At 37.3% G+C, this 23,392-nt stretch overlaps 2 protein-coding genes across 7 annotated transcripts in view; one reads left to right on the top strand and one right to left on the bottom strand.

Moving 5' to 3' along the window:
• LOC117412604 (centromere protein P-like) overlaps nucleotides 1-23,392 on the bottom strand; it is an 82,436-nt gene that overhangs the window by 15,625 nt on the left and 43,419 nt on the right. The window lies entirely within an intron of this gene.
• Nucleotides 970-18,260, top strand: LOC117414127 (extracellular matrix protein 2). 4 transcript variants are annotated; one of them, XM_058988508.1, is made up of 12 exons: nucleotides 970-1,134; nucleotides 1,830-1,985; nucleotides 2,307-2,352; nucleotides 4,882-5,184; nucleotides 7,380-7,568; nucleotides 10,197-10,907; nucleotides 12,676-12,791; nucleotides 14,423-14,558; nucleotides 14,691-14,848; nucleotides 15,628-15,767; nucleotides 16,797-17,123; nucleotides 17,465-18,260. In XM_058988508.1, the coding sequence occupies exons 4-12, from the start codon at nucleotides 4,920-4,922 to the stop codon at nucleotides 17,631-17,633; spliced, it is 2,211 nt and encodes a 736-aa protein (XP_058844491.1). In that variant the 5' UTR covers nucleotides 970-1,134; nucleotides 1,830-1,985; nucleotides 2,307-2,352; nucleotides 4,882-4,919; the 3' UTR covers nucleotides 17,634-18,260. The 4 variants fall into 4 exon arrangements, with proteins under 4 accessions (XP_058844491.1, XP_058844490.1, XP_034775491.2 ...); XM_058988507.1 differs by having other exon boundaries at nucleotides 1,817-1,985; XM_034919600.2 differs by having other exon boundaries at nucleotides 1,771-1,985.

Genomic DNA, 23,392 nt, shown 5'->3' with positions numbered 1-23,392 from the left:
TCCATTTAAATAGGCTGAATGACTGATTACAAGATTGGAGACATGTGTGATACTAATTAATGAAACGAATTGAAATATCACTATAATCCAATTATTTATTATCTTTTCTAAGGGGTACCAACAAATGTGGCCAGGCCATTTTAGAATATCTTTGTAGAATAAGCAATAATTCATCTCTTCTCACAGCTTCTTTGCTTTATTCTATGACATACCAAAGGCATGCAAGTATACATGATAAAATAGCTTTTAATTTCATCACTTTTCAGGAGGAATGAAACATTATTTCAATGAGCTGTAAGGGTACCAACAAATTTGAGCACGTCTGTATGACGTGCAATGTACATGTAATTTGTAACATGTGAACGTGCACCCTAGGAAACGAAATGTTGCAGGTGTTTTAAATGCCAAAAGTTTACAGTGTTACGGTCCAATTGCTGTGTGAATAACTGCAGGATTTAAGATCACACCTTTCCGGAGGAAAAAAAACACATTGCACATACCAGCTATTTGACAAAAAGCTGCTGTAAATTTTTTTACATTTAAATGTCTAAAACCGCACTACAGAACACTTAAATATCACTGTGTACTCCCACTGAAATTAGTCTATGAGTCTACTTTCGTACAATGTAGCAGTGGCCTGAGGGCATCATTGCGCTTCAAATTTCAGGGTGTTATTTTGTACAGGAGGGCCCTCTTGATCTCAAAGATTCTTACAGTATATAGCCAAGTGATAAAATAAGTTCATGTTAACATATATATATTTTTTTTGCACCTTTGTGAGAATTTCACGTCACAGACGTCCTCATCCACTCTTCTCAATAAGAAGCAAGGTGGCACTTGTTGGTCTGGTTGCTGCGCCCAGCACGTGTGCTGCCTAGTAATTATGGCAGAGAAAAAGACAAACTGCACTTCTTACACATCCCACAATCCTTTACTGCAACTGACCTCTCAGATTATGTGGGTTTAAAACAGTAACTTCAAAGTTTCTGAGGAAAGCTTTTGCTAAGAGATTGCAGCCCCATTTGCTAAAAACATTTTTCACTGCTGAAGCACAGCAGCTGTCCACTTGCATCAAGCCCCCGGCAGTCTGAAGAAACTTGGGGAGAAGGAGAAACATTTGACAACGAACTACTGGTAAAGTACCATGTACTTTTTTTTATAACTAATACGCTAATAACTTCAGTTTGCGAACTTTGCTTCAGCTGCAAAAGGAGTTACATGTCAGGGTTAGACTTCAGGATATAATTATCCTTTTCATAAATTTGACTTAATACACTGTATTTTCCATCTGCGTTTATTCGAGTGTGGTTACATTAGCTTCTTTGCTGAAACATGAAAAAAAAAGAAAGCGTTAAAAAGAGCTGAACTGAATAGATGAGAACCGTTTAATAATAAACAAAAGTCAGATTTTATGTGGAGTACAATTACAAATTGTGTGGAGGTTTGGTAAATAACAAGTCAGTGAAATCTGATTAGATCTTTTCCACTGGGCTTTTGTTTTGACAGATGTGGTCCCATAAGGAATGACAAAGTTAAAATTAAAATGGATTCCCGACCACCTGGCATTCCCCTTCTCCAAAAAAGTTCAGTGAAAATTAAAGCACTACTAGAGGCTAGTGTTTCTCAGGGCACTCAGAAACAACCCCCGAATAAACTAATACTGAATTTTTTCAAATATATTTTCCAGCCGAGCCTTGTGATCCTGAGGACCAGCTGTAGAATAACACTTTCCTACTGTTGTTTTTTCTTTCTTTCTTTCTTCTGTTTTAGTTTTCTTGGTAGCACTCCCTGAACCGCTTTAAAATAAACCTCACAGTTCATTCCCCCAGGGGCCTAGATTATTCCGCAGACATCAGCGAGGAGTCATCAGGACGTGTTTGAACTTTCCCTCCTCCTCCTGCTCAGAGATAAAGATGTCAGACTGATACTGTTTCTGTTTCATGGCACGGCACCAAGGTGTTTTAACAATCAAGTTGTTTTGCAAGGTAATTTGGGGTTGTTTGCTGTTTGTGTTGTGCTGTTGAGCACAGAAAGGGATCAAGAACTGAAATATGCATGATTTTTCTTTGTTTTGTTTTTCCAGCTAAAGTCCTTGCTTTAAAAGTGGGAGTGTATAAATTGCGTCTGACAATATAACCAGAGCTTGTTTTGGCACACAATGCTGTTAGACGCTCGTTTTGGCTCTGAGTAGTGAGAAACTGTTCTGGTTTGAAAGAATTGAAAAATATGTGTCTAGTTCGTGTTTATACTTCTTTTGGAATTAGACATTGGTATTAATAGTATTTTGTGCTTTATATTTGATGTAGGTGGTGTTTTCAAGGAAGACCTGGGAGTGAAAGACATCAAAAACTGGTAAAAACAAAAGCTTGTTTATAATTGGAAGTGACAGGATATGTTATGCTGTATACCATTGCACATGGCAGACACACAGTATGGTGCAGCCTTGAGGCAAAAAGTTTGAGTTTGACAAACAGAAAGAAACCAATGGTGAAAAGATGAAAGGGGACATAGAAAGGACAGAAATACAAGACTGAGGTTACAGTAAACCTCAATGTTTTCAGTACTTGAAAATGAAATAAGAACTATACTGTATGTACTAAAAACAAAAACATAGCACTTCATAATGGTGATGCAGCGATGAAAAGCATTGTGAAACATGGCATACCATGGTAAACTATGGGAAATGCATAGCTTTACCATGAGAAAAGCTTGGGAAAACTGAAAAATGACCATGCAAATTTACTGTGGTAAACCTTTATAAGGGGGACGATGATAATCAATGTTTATTGCTTGTTTGGAATCTCAGGTGTGGTATAACATGACCAAAAAATATAGTGTTATACATCCCCACATGTTGCTACAACTGTTTAAATAACGTACATGTAATTATTTCTTTTCACTGCTAACATCCTGACAAGGTTTCACACTTATAATTTTAAAGTCTGTTTCAAAGCTCTTTTCAAAATGTCCGCTGTAGTGCACTGGGGTTTGAGATTTGTCCTCTAAATCACTGCAGGAAAAAAATATATATAAACACGTGCTCTAGCTTTTCTGTTCCGTATCACATCATGGATCGTTATACACGTGTACTGTATGCTTTTGGAGGTCTATTGTGGGGAAATTACACAGAACCCTTTTATGAAGCCAGGAAAGCAGTCTAGAACCAATGTGTAAGTAGCATACTCTTGTACTGGGGGTGGAAGGCCAACTCCAATGACTGGCACAGTGATAAATAATACTGCCGAGGGATTTTTGCCTGCCAGCCTCATCACTGCAAACAGTATATCCCAACTAGATGGAAAACGTCAATTGCTTTTTACGATTACATGTTATCTCATGCGTTTTGATTCTTTTGCTTCTCAAAACTCCTTTTAACATAAGGAGAAATGAAAATCAGAATCTCGCATTATGGCCTTACTTATTACTTGTTGCCAATGCAGTCTGCTGTGAGCGTGAACCTAAGAAGCCTGGTTCTACTGTCCTACACTGTTTATTGCTCTGTTGATTTGTCTTAAAATCCTGCAAGTCTGAGCAGCTAAGGCGGTATCTTGTGGTTAAGTTGACTTGTCCAGCAGGCCTTAGTTTAAACAGCTAAATGTTTCAGCTGAGAGCCAGTTTCAAATCTCAGAATCCGATACAGTTGCATCTTGTTTTGCTACGGAGATGAAGCCCACTTTTCAGCAGGGTACCCAGTCATAATAAACATCCATTTAGTTTAATTCTGATGTGTTGCCAGAGGCTCTGGAAGCATCCCCAGGCCTATACTCTCAGCAAAGAAATGGGCAGCTGGACTTTTCACTGGTGGAGGATTTTAGTAGAAAGACAGCTTACTTGTCTTTTAAATAGCTTCCTAGAAATAAAAAATGTATTTACGAATAGTATAATTTATGATGTAGAGTCTAAGAAAACTATAATTTTGGGCACACCTATACAAACAAGAAGAATTAAACTGGGATGTTATTTAAAATAATAAGACTACAATTTGAACCACAAAAATAAAAAAGTGTCTGGTTCAAAATAGTCATCTGTTCAGGTACTGTAAAATTAAAATGACTATTTAAAAAAAAAAAAAACAGTACACCTTTCCAGAACAATACTATTCCCTAGGTTTCGTTGTGAAATGTCCTTTCTTTCTATTAAAATGTTTGATTCACTTTTAAAAAATCTAAAACTATTTGCATTTAGAACTGATAAAAGAAACGGTGAAGCTATGAATAATTGTATGAAGTGTACAAGGTAAAATGAAAGGCAAAACTAAACAAAGGTAAACTTCAATGCTGTTTGATGCAATTTGTAGCCAGAAGAGGTTTTCGTGATTGTTGGGGTAAGCTCACTTAAAGCAGTTGTGTGAGATAACTGGTACTGCCAATATAAAGCATTATTAGGTATGAATGACTTTTTATGTTTCAGTCAAACTAGAGAGAAAATTACTTTCTGGTTGCTGATAAATACCACAATTCATCCAGTCTTGCATAAGGAGACATTGCCAAATAAACACCAATATAGTTTCTTTTGCCCCATCTAGCATTCAAGAACAATTTAATAAAGAAGTGTATTTCAGAGTTTTGTTGTGCAGGTCAATTGAAAATTAAAGCATCATACAAAATAAAGAAACCAGTACAAACGCACACATCACTTAATTTTACCCTACAGACAACTGATGCATTTGAGAAAGAAAATGCAGCAAGCTATGAAACTCTATCACCCGGTTGTTAAGGATTCATATCAATGTAGACAGAAGGTGGCAACTCTGTGCCACGCTCTTTATTTTCAGAGACCTGTTATTAGGAGAATGTTTGTTCCAACAACTACACATTAAGACATGAGTATATCTAGCATGTTATTCTGAAGACACCTCCCTTTTCTCTCCCGTCTCTCTAGTGTCTGAAAGTACAGTACCTGGTTACTCCACCTCCAACATGAAGGCCAGGACTCTGCTTGTTCTGGTGTTACTCGCCAACCTGAGTTTTGCCCTCGCACAAGATGAAAGCAATCCACCAGGAACAGGAAAGAAAAGAAGAGGACAAAAGCGAGGGAGAGGAAGACAGCAAAAGCAGAGGCCATCTGATACACCTGTACTGCTAGGCAACGTCCCTGTGGTCAAAGGAGAGGACGACTTGACGATCTTTATCGAATCCTACAAGGGCGTGAACGAGTTTGAGACAAACTATAATGTCGTACCAGGTCAGTATGCTGTGCATTTATAAAACATGCTGCTGTTGGTCCAATTGAAGATGTGTGTACAAGTATCTTGCCTTTACATGGACATTTTCAATATGGTCTTAAAGTCTGTTTCATACACAGCTAGCTTCATTGCATTTGTTTTTTGTATGGGTTTCCTTATAAAATGTTACCATAGTCAAAGGCATAGCGAAGTGTAATAAAGCACAGTGAAAGCAGAGGTAAGCACTGTAAAGAATAGCGAGGTACGGTGAAGCATAAAAAACATGACAAAATCTGGGTAAGCTATGGGGGAAAACTGCAACAATACTGTGGTAAGGGTTACTGCATTGTCCTTTTGTTTGCAACCATATTTAGCTGAAACATCAAATTACAGTATTTGAGCATCTGATGTAGAAATATACAGCACTAATTACGCATCAATATTTATTCTGCTCTAATGTCATAATGTGTGGAATCTATGTATCTTTTTTGAACAAAATGAACACACTCTTCTTTGAACCTGCCCCTTGTTTTCTGCTCTTTTGCCCAATCAAAGTGCCCCATGAAAAAGCAGTCTTATTATCAACTGGGATATGGCTACCAAGGTCAAGCCACTGATTTCCAATTGTACTTAAAATCCAACATAATATTAGCAACATTAACAAAAAAACATTTATTTAGAAATGTTTAACTACTTCATTAAAAATGTAGCATTAGAAAAAGACTAGACACAAGCAGTCTAAAAACTAATTTAAGACAACATGTTAACTACCAGGCACAGGTACAAATCACATTTAGTTTAAGCTGGTGTACCCAGCAACATATATGTTCACCAAAAAAAAAAGAATGTGGAGGTCATATCTTGGCAAATATTGTTCTACCATGAAAACAACACACTAATTGAAAGAAACTGTAGTGCTGTTTATGACAACACTCATGTCCCTGTGGTCTTTTAATAGTCTTTTCTGTCTTGATTATTTAAAAAGCCAAATGATATTAAACTAAGATCTAGCCATGTGTATTTTACATTTTTCCAGTTGTTAAGCCGTATTTATTAGCCAATCCTATTCCGGTATTAGGGGAATGTAAAATGTTATACTGTATATAGATTATTTAGCCCTATAAATACAGTGCAATATAAAATATTATGCCAAATTTTTTTCAACAAAATAAATGGTACAGAAGTCTAAATCAAAATCCGTCTAAACCTAGTGTCCAAAACTCTCAAGTGAATATAAATACAAAACAATAGATGTTTCCTGGCCTTTGTACTACTAAATAACGTGTGATATTTTTTCAGCTGTACGGCATATGAAAATAGATTTTAACTTGAAAAACAAACATATTTGCTAACATAGTAAGCAATCCAGCTGTCTGACATGTTTCACTGAAGATATTTGTTATTGAAATTGTCTGAAAAAATTACTTTCTAAATTGCTTCCATGAACAACTGCTCCGATTGTTCAAGGAAATAGCTTTCAAGTAATGCAAGACACAATCATGCACTGTATAAGACTAACAATAAAAATTATGTAGTGATGAAGTAAAGACTTACGCCAGCAACCGCTTTGAAGGGTCTCTTTCACAGACAGTAAAAGATCGCCGTAGTACATGAAAATAGACGTCTTTATTGTAAATGTGTTTTTTAAAATGAATTGGAAAGCAATTTAGCTCTACTAGGCTGTGGTAGAAGCCCCATGTCATCAATGCATCAGCTGTGATTTAAAATCAATCCATTCTCATTTTCCAGTTTCGTAAAACTATCAGTGTCCACTGTAAAATCAATGCTCTCTTCATGCAGATTAGCACCCGATTGATTGCTGCTGGTCTAAAAGCTGCTCTGCTTTACGGTAGGGTCAGATATGCTCTGCAACACAACCTCTTTCATGGTCAACAACAAGCATCTCTCCACGGACTGCACACTGCACTAAGAATGTTGTTCTTCAGATTGGGACGAACCGTCAACTATGAGCCTAATCTTTATGCACAGAGCACCTGAGTCTCCAAACTATGTGAAATGACCACTAACTCCCACCCAAACCCTAATCCCAATGCCACAATCCGACTAGCTATTCCTTCTACCACTGTCCCCTGCAGGTCTGATACAAAGTGCTAATCTCACTGAGGGATGTTTAACAGAGGATACAGAACTTGCTTCTTGATTCTCAGATTGCATCCAAAAAAAAAAACATGTTATATGATTTGTTTCTTTTCAGGAAAGAAAGGACAGTGCACTTTCGGTGGCATCACAATGTTCAACAATGCTGTCTGGTCCCCTAAACCCTGTGTTACCTGCCTGTGTTCAAAGGGAAACATCGCCTGTGATGAAATGAAATGCCTGCCTCTCTCCTGTCCAATCAGAGTGAAGCCTGCAGGAGAATGCTGTCCCATCTGCAGTGACATTGGTATTCACCTACTCTGAGTTCAATTCTGTTCAATGCTGAATTTTTTACAATGTTTAAGTAACAAGAGCTTCATGCTCTGTGCCCACAAGCAAACATGTTTGTTTTGAAGCAAGCACTTATCGTTAACAGAGGACATGTGCAGTTTATTATTACTTACAGGTGCTCCAGTTTACTTTTCACTATAATTTCAAAATAAGCCTTTGATAAGCCTCAGATGTTGGCTTAAAAAATGGCGAACTCGTTCAGTTCGCCTGAGACAGTGAAATCACCTTTTATAATGCTGCATTATCTTAGATCTTAGGGAATGCAAGATTGGCAGATATGGGGTTAAATCTGTCTCTGCCAGCAATCACAGGTGTGACCATTCCCCAGTTAGGTAACTGATGCTAATTGGGGAGTGACCACATGTAAAAAAGGAAGGAGAAATCCTTTGAGAGTTGATGTTTAGGTGACTGTTTGAGTAGGTAACCGAGTCTCCATATGTGGCACGATAGCGCTGTGGCCCAAGGTATAGGCAGAAAAGAGACTCAGAGACAAGAAGCTGCAGTTAAAGGGCTGTTGCGCATGTTTATTAAACCAACAAATAAAACACTGGAACAAATAAACAGGCACAGGGGCCAAAATAAAACGCCGAAACAAAACAAGAATATGCAGGCTGGGCATTCGCCTTCACTACCTCAACACAGTTACCTACTCAAACACCAACTCTCAAACAATGCACTTCTCCTTGCTTTTATACATGTGGCCACTCCCCAATTAGCATCAATTACCTAACTGGGGAACGGCCACACCTGTGATTGCTGGCAGGGGCAGATTTAACCACATCCCTGCCAACCTTGCATTCCCGCACACACACACACAATTTACAGCAGCAGGGCTTCTGTACTGCCACACCGTTTCAGCAAAATTATTATTTTGTAATTATTTTTGACAGGGCAGATAATAATAATAATAATAATAATAATAATAATAATAATAATAATAATAATAATAATAATAATAATAATAATAATAATAATAATAATAATTAAACACTTTAGGGTTGCCATTTGAAGACATTCATAATTCTAGAATGACACAAAGACTTTTTGCACAGTTCCATATGTAAAAAATGTGCACATTAAATTAGAAACACATCCCACACAAATGAGCACTGTATGAAGTCTGGATACATCAAAGGCAAATATGGTTTTCATCTTACTTTTGCGTTTTTACACTTTAGACCACAAATATTTATTTTAATGAAGGACACTTCTTCCTGATGCAGGGGGAAACACACATTTACATGGAAATTGAGATTTTTGCTGATGAAAAAAAACTAAAAACCCTCCTAAAGTGGCTTAAGGGGGGACTGTCATGTCATTAGTGTGCTGTAGCTGCTTTAGGAATAATTTGTCATTTTGGAAAATTGTGGCAAATATGTTAATTAAAAGGACATGTATTAACCTTGTAATCCTCCTGCGCACACTTCACCACAGGTTACATCAGTTTTTGCTCCACTGTCCCAAATCATCTCCCAAGTACTTCACACCCAATCCCGGTCAATACTGCATCTTTATCCACAGTGATGCTTCTGCTTACTGCTGCCCAGCTGACCCACAGTTGCCTCATTGAGGTCAGTTCAGTGCCATGCCAGGAACCGCAGCTGCATTTTAAACACAGTTACCGTCAAATCATTTATAAACATGAAACAGAATGATTTATTTTCCTTTCTTATTTTTATTAAATGTAACCATTAAGCATGTATCTGAAATGTTGCATGAAAGGTAAGATGATTCTCCATGCCCAGCCAGTTACTTCTGAGCCAATATAATCTGTGGATTGTGTTAACCAAAAATACATGCAAGTTTCCTAATCCCTATTGCATGGTTGTTTCTAACTAAACTATGCCATTTACTATCCACATCATTTTCATTCTAATATCCTTTACTTACAGCCTAAACATAACTACTCAAGCAGGTTCTTTGGCAACAAGACTGCATAAAACATAAGCCTGTGGATTGAGGATTCAACTGTGGACTTAGCAAAGCTTCACTGTTTTTCTTTGGGAATTAAAACAAAAAACATATTTGACTGCAAGTGTTATGTGGACACATGCCTGCAGTCAGATTCACAACAGGGCACATTTCAATTTCCACAGGGAGGGAGTGAGGGGTTATGGCAAGGGGGCAATAGCCGCTGAATGCAAGCTTTAGGATAGCGTATCCATGTGTGTGGCTGACATGCTCATTTGCGATGCGTTTGGTTGCCGGTTCACACCCAGCCTCCACCCTGTTACACATAAATACACTTTGGAGAACTTCATCAGACCAATCCAACCCAACTCTTCTCTTTCTGACTACATTACCATAGACAATGCCTATTTATGTGTGTAAAACCTTTCAATGCACTGTTCCCTTGAAGTAAAATTTTGAATATTTTAGTACAAAACAACAATAAAAGATCATTTAGATCAAGTGAAAAACAAATTTTACACTGGCATGTAATCTAGGAGACTTGAAGGGAACATTGCTGTAACCTGGGCCTCGTGTTTCACCATACTAACAATCTCTCTCTGTCTTTCTCGTTGTGTCATTCACCTCCTTTCGCCCCTATCATGGTCATCCTAACATTCTGTGCTGAACACAGAATCAGTTCATGACAGTCCTGAAATTTCTGGCGATTCCTCAGAACCCAACGATCCGAGTGTGCTGGAGTCGGTGCCCCCCAAGAGCCAGGCAGAGATCGAGCAGCTGCTGCAGCAGGAAGAGGAGGAGCTACAGGAGGAGGAGGAGCGGCTGCGCAAGAGGGACGAGGAGCGTAAGAGGAGGAAGAAGGAGAAGAAGAAGCTGCAGGAGGAAAGGCAGAAGCAGCTGTTTGAGGATCGCCGCCGCGAGGAAGAGGAGATCCGATCGCGTATGGAAGAGGAAGAAGAGAAGCAGAGAGAGGAGGAGGAAAGGAGAAGCAAGCTGGAGGAAGAGGAGAGGGAGAAAAGGCAACAGCAAAAGGAGAGCAGGCAGGAGGAAGAAAGAAAACGGGAGGCCGAGAGAAGGGTTTTAGAAAGAGAACAGAGAGAGCGGGAAAGAATAATGGAAGAGGAAGAAGATGAAGAGGCAGAAGAGAAAGAAGTGGAACAGGAGGACGATGACTTCCTTAGAGGTGACGTTTTCAGAATGCCAAACAGTGTCCCCATTCACCCGCCGCCGCTGCCTCCTCCTCTGCCTCCTGCTGCTCCAGAATGCATCCCGTCCCTCCCTCCTGGCTGCGTCATCTCTGACATCACACTCAGCTGCAATAATGCCAAACTCACCAGCATACCTCCACTGGTAGACCCACAGCTCAAGATCCTCAATCTTGAAGGTAAGCACATACAAAACATGTCCTGATAAGAGTGTCCTGACAATCCCTTCATTATATATACACCAGGACATATTTTAAAATATGTCCTGGTGACAGACACTACAACCGTAAGAATATATCAAAGCTGTGTCTCTCCATGCATAGCCTTACAGTGGAACTTCAAGAAACACCCCCTACTATACACGGTATTGGTACATTCTTATATATGTCAGCCCTCTTGTGTTTTGCTGTCCTGTATGGGGCGTGGGGCGGGGCACACATGTAAAAATGAAAATGTTCATCTGGTCATCCAGTAAAAGGCACTCCGCCCGGAGTGCAGGATGAGCCCAATAGCTTGGAGATACCGTGGATGGGAGTTCCCAGGAGGCGGCGCACAATTGGCCAAACGCTGCCTGGGCAGGGTAGGGGTCAGGTCGGCTGGGGAGTCTTTGGCTCACCGCACACCAGCGACCCCTGTGGCTGGCCGAGCACCTGCAGGCCTGCCTGTACACAGTTCAGAACTGCATGGTCCTCCAACGCTGTAAGTTCTGATATGGTTGTACAGCGGGCTTGCAGAGCGAAAAAAAATTAACGGCTGATGGCACTCGTTTCTGAGGACGAGCACTCGCGTCCTCAGAAACGAGTGCCATCAGCCGAGTTAGTTCAGGGGTTGCAGCGGTGAGCCAGGCTGAATAATAATTGGACATTCCAAAAATTGAGAGAAAAATTGGAAAATGAATAAAAATAATCGTTCAAAAAAAAAATTCTCTGATTATGGTACTAAAACAAATGAGTCTCATAGCGATTGATTTTAAAATAAACTATTCCATTAAAAAACGGTCACTTTTACAATTTCTCTTATTTTTCCGCACTGTTTTTATATTACATTTGCTTGGTGCTGATCTCTTTTGAACCTATTCCACTTTAAATTGGCACAGCAACAGAAAAAGATAATTTTATAAACACTTGCTGCAAGTCACACCTAATTATGTCATGCTAGATTAGCCAGCACATTTAGAGCCCACAAACTTAAAGTAAAAACAGATGCAGGGAGGTTACCAGTGGAAAACTACTTCATGACTGTAACACTGTCCCATGCTTCTCTGAACGCTGGAAAGGTGTTCAAAATGAAAATGGAAACATCTTGTTTATTTAAATTTCTATGGAAAAATGTCTACATTAGTAGTCATAACAACCATGTAACTTACTCTTATGTATTTTAGAGAGGAAGACTAACTAAAATGTACCCTCACCAAATAATAGAAAAATGAGTGAAATATGGGTCCAATTTAAGCTGTGTATCAAACTGAACAATCAATGGTTTATTATGCTTTAGATTTAAATAGATACTTTTTTCATGGGGGGGGGGTGCCATCTGTACAAAGCATGAGATGCACTTGAATTTTTGACAAATCCGTAAACTGTGATTGGTTGGCGTCTTGCTCACGGTTTTATAAAAAGAATCTCTGCTGAGGTAGCAGTTCCTTTAGCTCACCGATTTAATTTTTGTTTTGGAGGCTAAGGAGCTGGGGTTGGATCCGTACTAGATGATCCTTTCATTACTGTTAAGTCGGTCCCCCCAGCTACTGTAGATCGCTAGGTGAGAACCTACTGGAAGAAGTCCAACTTTTTTTTATATTTGTATCGCCTATCCTCTGCCTGGTCCTAGGTCCTCATATATTAGGCTTTGTAGTCGATTCAATTATATTGCTTCATATATGGCATATCATTGGTTAACATAACATCTATTTTTTCAGAGTAATTGTATTCATTTGTATGGGTCTTCCAGGGAACTCTATCACTACGATTCCTGCAGCAGCGTTCAATGGGATTCCTAACCTGGAACGGATTGACCTTGGCAAAAACAAGATCACGTCTGCCGGCATTGATCCACAAGCCTTCACAGTAAGCAGTGAAACTGTGTCTGCTTACTCTCTAGTTGAATTCATAGAAACATCCATTACTAACTTAGTATACATGCGTTGAGGAAAACAAGCATTTTTAATTTATTTTTTTTCCCTCTACAGTTTTGCAATAATATTTAAATATTTAACATAACCTTTTAAGTCAAATTAAATACAGTCTTTTAAAATAGAGTAGAGATGATTTTTAATATGCCATAACATTTCAAAACATTAAAAAAATACTCACATACCAGAGTGAACCAACTCTCATGTCAGAACTGTTGGAAGAAATGTTATGGGTTGGTTCACTTGTGTGTTTTTGTTTAACTTCCTCTGTTGGGTTTAACATATTTTTTTAGTATCAGTATAAATGTCCACTGGTAATGCATGATGCAAAACCTGTTGCAGTCTGTGTGCTTACATGCTCTTCAAATGTGAAGCACCATTTATCAAGGTATTGTACATTCCGATCTGAAGTTTACAAACAACTAAGCTTCATCCTGCCTCAAGCAACTGGTCTCACACTAAAGCCTGCCATGGAGTACTGCAGCAGTGCCATTAAATAACATGTGTGCATATCACCACAATGGCTATAGTGGAACGATAATTATTTTTATAATAACCAATGCCTGTGTTTTGTCTGAAAATGAATAGTCCAAAGTACAGTGCTTAGGTTTCATGAAAAAGCAAACAAACAAATTACCCATGCTCTGCTTCGCTGCCCAGTCTTTTAAGTTGCTTTTGGAATTTACCCTAGCATTACATTTGAATTATGGCTCTGCTATACTTATAGCAGCTTTTAAAAAGCACAAAATAACAAAAAAACTGGGATAACTGTGCTAACACTAGAAAATACAAAATAAAAAAAACACAATCTACCTTCTCACAGTTGCTGTTGGCTTTGTAATTTGGTATTTTTTAAAAAAGTCACTAGGTCTTTAAGGATAGCGCCACCGTAAAAGTGCATTTACAAAGAACTGAATTTGAAGATGATGAGCCACACTTAAAAACATCTGCAAACCTTTTAATAGGGCCAAATTAGAAGAGACAAAAACAAACTGGCTTCAAAGAGAAGCATGATAGGACTATAGTGACTTCAAAGCTCTCCATTTATTAGCCTATCAAACGGTCAGAAACTGCTTGGAATTTCTACTGAGGCAATGCTAAAAACTCGACACTCTTATGTTATAGGCTAAATTTGATCCAACGGGAGTTATTCACGCAATAAGAAGGAAGATTTTGCCAAATATTGACTTGAGCCAGAAAATATTTTACCCCTGAAATTTAAATGTGGCACATAGCTTATGTGTGATCAAGCTGTAAACAGTAACAGTGTTATTTCAAACAGCTTTTGGTATCCCTTGTACATTATGTAATTCTAACATCTGCATACATTCAAAAACAAATGTTTTTTCTTTGTTTTTGATCCAATCTCATTGCAAAGCAAGCACATACCTGGTTTGTACATCTATAAAAGCACTGCCAATTAAAAGTAGCATTTCCAATGCTTACGGTTATAACTTCACAAACATTGTAAAACTGAATATATTACTCACTTAGACTACAATTATGTATGCAGATATAGCAGGAACAATCTACTGCAATGTTGATTTTTGTCTTCATTTTTTTAAGAATCTTAAAAGGTTAACACGTCTCCACATGGATGCAAACATGCTTGCACAGATCCCTCAGGCCTTGCCTCCCACATTGGAAGAGCTCAGAATAAACGAGAACATCCTCCAGATCATAGATGAAGATCACTTCCAAGGTATTTTCTCATGAAAATGCTTTATGTAAGAAAAACTAAAATGAATGTGAAATGTTTTCAAAGCAATAAGCTTACTGATCTGAAATGAAACAGAAAACAATAATTCCATGTTTTGTTTTTTTTTTTAAACAGATTTGAACAACCTTGTTACCCTGGAGCTGGAAGGAAACATTCTCAGTGAAGGAACCGTCAGCCCCTCAGCTTTCAAGCCCCTGACGCGCCTTTCTTACTTGAGGCTTGGCAGAAACCACTTCCGGACTATCCCTCAGGGACTCCCTGAGTTGTTAGAGGTAAGATATGAGGAGCACAACACGGAACTGACAAGACAAACTCGATGGATAAATCGCAAACAACGGGGTGCTTGAAAGGAACGTTTTCAACAGCAGTTTTATCTGATGTGTGTGCAACAACGATGGTGCAATCAAAACCTGGTGCAAATTGATAAACGTTTAACAGCCACTACAGTGCTGCTGATTTATACCCATGTGGTGCTTTTGCACACAGGTTATTCAAACTGAAATGTAACCACTAATAAAAGCACACATCAAAAAAATCTACTGGCACCTAATGTTACCTGTGGTAAACCATAGGGTCGCTGCAGTGTTATTTATTACTAACCAGTGACATTTCTCAGACATACATAAAACGTATGGAAAGCAGGTTTTTGCAAAAAATATTCAGTAAACTATACATGTAGAATTTATACACTTATAAAAAAAGGTTAAGGTTATTAATATAACAATATGTATTACAGTAAAATTTTCTGAATTAACTGAGACCAGGGAGTGTTCAGATAATAGAACTGATTATGTGTATGACTTTCCTCATCAAGACACCTCCTAACAAATACATAAAATACAACCCCTTCACCTTCACATACAGAATGCACAGTCCTGCACTGCTCTGTAATGCTGAATTACACGTTTTCTATGACAACAGGGCAGAAGAGCACTGCACACAACTAGACGGGTTATCAAGGGGCTGTTCACTTAAGAGGGGCTCAGATAACCGGAGTTCAGACAATCAAGGCTTTACTCTATTAACTTTCCTGTTTGTTTGTTTTATGCAGGAGCTTTATCTTGAAAACAATCTGATAGAAGAAATATCAGAAGCTGCCTTCAATAATACCAGAAACTTAAATATCATCTCACTAAGGCACAACAAACTAGACGAGTCAAGGCTAGCACCTCAGGCCTGGATCAATCATGAGTAAGTAGTTCTTTTCTTGGCATAGCTCGTCAGATTGATTATTATTAAATATAATTTTCCCTCTTTGATCTCTAAACCTAACATTGTCGTTCTTTGATGTTGGCTTTGATTTATTTGGGAGCGAACCAAATTACTGAACTCTCATTCTTGAATGTTTGCATATTTTCTGCATGTCAAAACTATTAGGAGCTTGGAACTCGTATATGCAGAAACCAAGAAAACATTGGGGATACACTTTTCAAACGTGGGTACATAACTACATGTAGTTACATTGTAGTATCCATTAAGCAATATTTATTATAACTACAGTAACATACTATCATGCTATTGTAGGGATAGAATATATATATATATGTGTGTGTGTGTAAGTACAGTGTAGGCCTAGCTACAGTGTATTTAATGTACCTGTATTTAAACATGCTTGATGTATGTGTTTTTAGTTTGGCTAAGCGCATGTACACCCTAACATGTCCAACCTTGCTGCCATCAGTAATGTACACTAGTTTCTTCTCTGCAAATCCCTACTGCAAAATGACATTCACAACCCAATGACAACCTAAATCAATAGCTAGACAATTAAGTAAATCACACACACACACACACACACACAGCTATCAATGAAAATGACAAAAGACATATTAAATAATTAAAAACCCAAATTAACTGTAACCAAAAGCTACCACAACCACTGGCCAGCATCTGTATTTTAAATTCCTGCACAGTAACTGGTAGCAGCACCATGGTGTTTAGGCTGGCTGAAATCCAAACATCTAGCAGTTCTTCCAACTGGATATTGTTGCAAAAAAATTAAAAATAAAATAAAAAATCTTGTGTTAACATTCTTATAAGAATCAATATTTTTCTTCAATCTGTGAAAACTGGCCCTCCACTTTGACGGCAGTGTTTGAAATTAAATGATAGCTTCATGTGCCCCTTCAAAATGCATTTCATCATTTCACTTCCTTTAACTGAAGTACATTATATGGCAACTGCATGCAATAAAATACGTTCATTTTTCTTTCATTAAAGGAACTTGGAATCCATTGATCTCTCTCACAATCAGCTGTACCATGTCCCTTCCTTCCTGCCCAAATCTCTGCTGCATCTGGTCCTGGTGGGGAATCCGATTGAGAGAATCCCAGGGTTCGTGTTTGCCCACATGGAGCCAGGGATTGAGTACCTGTACCTCTCCTTCAATAAGTTGACTAACGATGGGATCGACCCAGTGTCTTTCTTTGGAGCCTTCCACTCACTCATAGAACTGTTTCTGGATCACAACGAGTTGACAGCTGTGCCACTTGGAATCAACGAGATGAAATCGCTGCGTTTCCTGAGACTGAACGATAACAAAATAAGGTATTTGGAAAGGTTGTGCACAATGACAAAAAGCTGTTACAAGAGAGTTTTGAGCAGAATGGTATTATAATTAGGGGTTTCTGATAAACACTGATAAAACATTGCTGAAACAAAACCAGTGTTTATAAACATACACCTCTGTTCATGGTCCAGTGTACTGCATTTTAATGCAATAGATTCACTTTTAGGGATTGGATGGAACAAAAACCTGCACTGGAACTCTCTACTAGGAACATAGATTAATAATGATTATGATTTATAAAAATAATACTTCCGTAGAGATATTTTATCAACTCTTAAGTGAATGACTGTAAATTAATCCTTTCTTATTTTTTCCCCAGGAATTTTGAAGAGCATTCCATATGTGATGCCTTCAATACTGACGATTCAAAAATAGTGGCACTGCGCCTTGAAAACAATTACATCGACACAAGAAAAATTTCCCATACTGCATTTTCTTGCGTCAGGTCTTACTCCAGTGTTGTTCTCAAACCACAGAAGATTAAGTAACCATCAACTTTGGAACCTCTTGGAATGAACATTCTATTCTGACATAATCTTGACATCATCCACAGAATGTTTGAAAAGCAACAAGCTTACTGGACTGTGTTTACTTTTCTTTCTATACAGCTGAAGAAGATACACACACACACACAAGTCCAAAACATACAAAAGTGTCATGAATCCAAGGCAACTTCCAGACAACTTTGAAGCAACTCATTGTAAAGAACATTTTCACCATTTCTTATGTGAAAAGTTAAAGCAACTAAATCAATACAGTCAAAACATAACTACTTAGTGTAAGAGTTATGCAAACAGAATGTCAGAATCACTGCTCACCTTTAAAAGCAGAAGAGACTGCACCAGAACAAGTGAACTACCAGTACTAATTTATGTTGATGAATTTTATGATAAGAAAAAGAAGCCTGCTTGAACAGTAATTTTCCAGTAGTAATATCAGAAAATTACAATTATTAATTTCAATGTGTATTTTTGGTGCTTTAGCCTTTCAGTTTTACTTATATATAAAGATGTGTACCACCTATACATTGCTGGACCTGGTAAAGTGAGAAAAAAATAAAAAATAAAATAAATAAATAAATATATACATAGGGCAGCTGGCTCTTTGAGCTAATATATATATATATATATATATATATATATATATATATATATATATATATATATATATATATATATATATATATATACACATACATATATATATATATATATATATATATATATATATATATATATATATACACACACACACACACACACACTCAACATCATCACTTTTCAATTGCCTTGCACATATTGTCATATATTAAACATTTTTTTCACATTTTGTTTATTATATTTGCTGTTATTTAAAACCAGAGGAGGGGCCTAGACAAGAATGTTATTGTTAGTGTTATCTGTGTAAAAATCTATTGGGAAGCAAGCAAGTATTTACAACAAAAACAAAAACAAAAAAAAAAAACTATATTTATATTATTATGACAAAGCTAAACATCTTTTTCTCGATTTTACACTTTTGTATTTCAATATGGTCATCACTGACAGTGTGCTTGAAGAATGCTTTTGAGTTACACAGACACACCAAAACTCAATCTTGCATTGTAAATGCTTATATCTCATTCTGGCAGCAAGTCTGGGTTTGCAAAATATAAACTAAAGGTTCACATGCTTCAAAATATTAACTGGTTTTGAAGACGCATTGAAATTTAAACCAAAATTGTACTTTCAATTTTATGACTTAAGCCATACGGTAATTTCAATTCTATTTCCATATTAAACATTTGTTTACAAATGTATCCTTACCAAAGTATCCCAAGTTTTTAGCTTCCTTTTAAAATAGGGATTGCTGTACAATGAGATCAGTCGCAGTTCATGCATAACATCCTACCAACATTATGCAAAGCAAATACGTTACACTCTGTCAATGGTTTAAAGATGTCAGTACTGTAAAAAGCAGATCAGCATGCTCTACTAGAACAGTACATGGAATAACACCTTCAAAACATATCAGATGCCAGTGCAAAGTTTAGTCTAATTTGGGCGAGTTGCCAGAACTCATGCATGAACAGGTTACCATGACCCCCGAGGTTGCCACCTGATACCGTCAAGAATTTATGGTAAGGAATGCTCATTGCACCAAAACAGGATAAGTGATTTTTAAGAATAGCCAAAAGTGTGACGTACACATCGGTGCTTACGCCATCTTAAATTACACATGCCCTGCACTCTGCAGACTCTGGTAAGAAGTTGTTCCTATATCGTAGTACATTTATGGCACTGCTGTCTTAAATCAAATACTTAAACAGCTATCAGTCCTTTATTTTAATACTGTAATATAAATCCACGTACGGTTTGTTGTAGAGTTTTGTAGCTGAAATAACGTTTTTCACAAAGAACTATTGTGGGCTGAAAAATAACGATTAAAAGATACACTGTTGTCCCCTAATGTAAAATAAATTACTTGGGCAGGAGCTTAATATTTCTGTCTATCATAGTAGATAAACATTGGAGTTAGTTCCTATTTCAAACTTCTGTTTCCTAACAGCTTCCAGGCACAGTAAAGCTCTGAAAAACACTCCATTTATAGCAGAGCGTGACATTTCCACATCAGGAATATGATTTACTGTATATTTTCAGGTACATTAAGCGTCAAAGTGTGTTAACTTACATTACCTTCATTTTGATAGCAATGATGTGTTCACTTGCATTTAACTCATACAGCAGCACTATTTAAATGTGCTCTTGTAGAATGCATGCCTAAATATTCAAACAACTCTCGACTGTAAATTGCAAGGACACAGACACTCTCTTTACATGACAGCTAAAAGGATCTCGTTAATGTAAGCTTCCAGATAAATATGCAGCAGTAGGTACAGTAGGTGAACACTAAAACTGACCAATCAATTAGTTCTCCTTTTACTGGAATCACTACATATTCTAACAGACCTGCACGGTAAATATACTACACTGTAGTTAGAGCTACAGTAGGACAGTTGTACAGGACAAGTTTAATGAAGGATGTTGTACAGCCTTGGGCATGGTTTTCTACAAAATCACTTTTGCCATAGTAAATGAAACGCACATGGGACAATTTAGTATTTGTTTCACAAAGAGAGATGGAAAAAATGAATATGTCAGGAAGGCGAGGATTGCAGCAGTAATGTCACTGGTATTTTGCAATGAAATATCTTGTGTTGTGCCTGCAAAGACCAACTTCATGGGAAATAACAAATGGAAAAATGTGACGTCTTCTTTATTAGTTATCTACAGTGCCTTCAATAAAGAATTTGCTGACTTACTGCCAATCCAAACAGTTATTACACAGATGACATGCTGCTCTGATTGAGATATTGTTTTATCAACAGAATATAAACCAGCTACCAATATTGCACACTGTATAATCTAGGCAACCCAACCCAAGTGTTTGTTTTTAAAAGGCACTGTAGACACACATGCAAGCACATACAATATCTTTAACACAAGCCAAAGCTAATATACTTTTTGAATGGGCATCAGAGCAGTGTTTCTAGCCAGGAGAGCTTATTTCTTGCTTATGTTAGCATGTATCGCAGTTTGAAACATATGCAATGAATAAGTGAAACTAACACTGTTGTTTTGTAAGGGGCCGTGTCAGTGTGTGACTTGCAGCACAGTTAATGCTTTGACTGGTTTGATCATTAATTTGTATTCATGGTGTTAAACAACTCGATACACATGTTCCTGTTAGGGAGAGAAAAAACCACTAAGTGGACTGTAAACTGCTGTCCTACAAAATGTCTTTTCAGAATAACAGGCATGTATGACCTGCTTTAATATAGTACTGTATATGTAACTCGTTTGACAAAGGCTTCTAAATTCCTGATTATTTCATGTGTCAAAGGAGGCACTTAAAATGCACAGTATGGTTCTTTTTTTTTTTCCTCTGGAAAATTCTTGATTTTAAAAGAATATGGAAATTAATCTTGGAATGCCCGGTTTCTTTCGTACCTGCTCAATAGGTATTGAAATGCATGTTGAGCTGATTCATGTCAAACTTAACATCTTGGTATAGTGTCTTGGTTTTATAACCACGATTATGTGGTGAACTGACTGAATCCAGATGTGCAATCACTGCATGTGATCAACATAAGCAAGCCAAGTTTTAAAAGTCTTTTTTACAATCAACAAACCTTTCACATGAAGGTGTTTGCATGAATTTAATTAGATGATAAAATGCCATATGTTTTTGACACAAATAGTTAAACATTTGCTTTTTACCATAAATTGAATTCCTTTTAAATTCCTTTTTTTGTTTTGTAATATTTGTAAACCACTGGCAATTTAATGACATTAAATAATATGTTATTTAAACTGAAATCTTTTTAAGATCAGCGAATGGAAATTTTTATGCACTCACTTATTCCATGACTCTGCTTTGGTCTCCACTCATTAAGAAACTGTATTCATTTTCGCTAAAGCTATACACCAGCTGAAAAAGCCTGTGAATCATTTCTTTCAACCAGACACATACTGAAGGCATGTTTAAAAGTAACATGGTGGGTCTGCAGTGTGAAAAGAAGTGGTCGGCTGACGGCGCACGCTTCGGAGGACAGCGTGTGTTCGTCTTCGCTGCTTCCGAGTCAGCGACAGGGTGGTACCGGTGAACTGAGCCTAAAAAATAATTGGCTATTCTAAATTGCTAGAAAAATGATAAAAAAAACAATTGGAGTCTACTAAATTTTGAAAAAAAAGTGACATGAACTTCCACCAGCAGTACTGTTTTTGTCTGAAACCAAATAAGTATATTTTTATTGTTTGATACTTTTCTACACTGCTGTTATATTAAACAAGCCATCAGCAATCTAGTGCAGTTTTAGAAATATCAAATTGTATTAATATAAATAATAATAGGACCCATGGTTTACAGTACACTTATAGCAATATTTAAGAAAGCAGTAGCATGAGGGTTCACTTCACTGCTCCGGGACTGAGAACATAAATAAACCAAAGAGCCAGTTACTGCCATGGAATGGGCAGTCAAAAGAGACCTGAGAAGCCTGTAGAAAGTGAAGGCTGCGCACTAAATCAATCTCTTTGACATGATGTGAGACTAGGGACTCATTTATAACATTTAAATCAACAACAGGGACAAGCGTCACATTGCTGAAATTCAAAATGTCAATACCACCTAGGGCTGGGAAAACAAATGAACTGAAACAAGGTATGAAAACAGTAAAAGCAAAATCAGGAAAGCGATTCGAAAAGAGATTGAAACTTAATATCAACTCAACAGACTCTGGACAGGATCATACGTTTGAAGAAGATGAGATTTTTAAAAGTGAATCGACTTCTGGAGAGCTCAGTCCTGGTGCAAATAACAAACCCACGGAATTACATACAAGAACAAAAACAACTGTCTGACTAGCCTGCCAGCTGCAATTACTGGGCTTTGCTCTGTCACACCAGCACACAAACTAGCCATACTAGACAGTGCCAGCTTTGGAAAGTGCTTTAAGCTGCATTGGTACTGTACATGAATACCACATACCAATGTAAACATTATTATTAATGATGTGATACAATGCATAGAGTAACAGCAAAAATCAAAAAAGATACTGGAGGACTTAATTTAGGTCAACTTGAAGTGGCGTCAGTCATACCTCTATTTTTAATAGCAGCTATTTTAAATAAATATCAAGTGCCATTCAACACAATATCAGTAACAGTATCTGAATGGCTCCTAGAGGAAACTCAATACAAGATCAAATAAATCATTATAATAGCGACAGACGATGTTATGTGGTTGCTTCCAGATCGAATACAATTTTTTCCGCTTTAATAACTAAACCTCAAGAGCAGCACTGGAGCACGGTAGGCTCTAAAACAAGCTGCATGATCCAAGTATGACAGAGAAAATAATATAAATTCTGGCAGAAAAGTACAAAATATACAAGAAATGCTTTTTATTGAGTTACTTTTGGTTAATGTGTGTAGTGCATGGGTATTGGTACACCTCCAGACAGCAATACTTTAAATGTTTTTCATTATCAATGGCTAGTCTTGGACTCATTGTTTCCCAGATCAAGGTTTATATCAAAAGCATGAACAGTAGGACTCATACACTTCACATTAGATCATTTTTCCTAGTGAGCAAGTACTGTAAATTTCACAGACATGTCTGCCACAGAAGACATGTCTGTGCCTTAACTATAAACAGCACTGCAAGCAATTAATCATTGTGTAATATTAAATAGAAACTATATATA

This window comes from Acipenser ruthenus, chromosome 16, assembly GCF_902713425.1.
Source record: "Acipenser ruthenus chromosome 16, fAciRut3.2 maternal haplotype, whole genome shotgun sequence".
NCBI classification, from domain to species: domain Eukaryota; kingdom Metazoa; phylum Chordata; class Actinopteri; order Acipenseriformes; family Acipenseridae; genus Acipenser; species Acipenser ruthenus.
Note: the sequence above shows the minus strand (reverse complement) of the source record. Positions and strands in the feature narration are given on the sequence as shown.

What these genes read in the sequence shown, in the direction of transcription:
- LOC117414127 (XM_058988508.1), top strand. Translation starts at nt 4,920, where the DNA reads ATGAAGGCCAGGACTCTGCTTGTTCTGGTGTTACTCGCCAACCTGAGT. An exon ending in TCCCATCTGCAGTGACATTG is followed by an intron (nt 7,569 to 10,196) that starts GTATTCACCTAC and finishes TGCTGAACACAG; the next exon opens with AATCAGTTCATGACAGTCCT. An exon ending in CTGAACGATAACAAAATAAG is followed by an intron (nt 17,124 to 17,464) that starts GTATTTGGAAAG and finishes TTTTTTCCCCAG; the next exon opens with GAATTTTGAAGAGCATTCCA.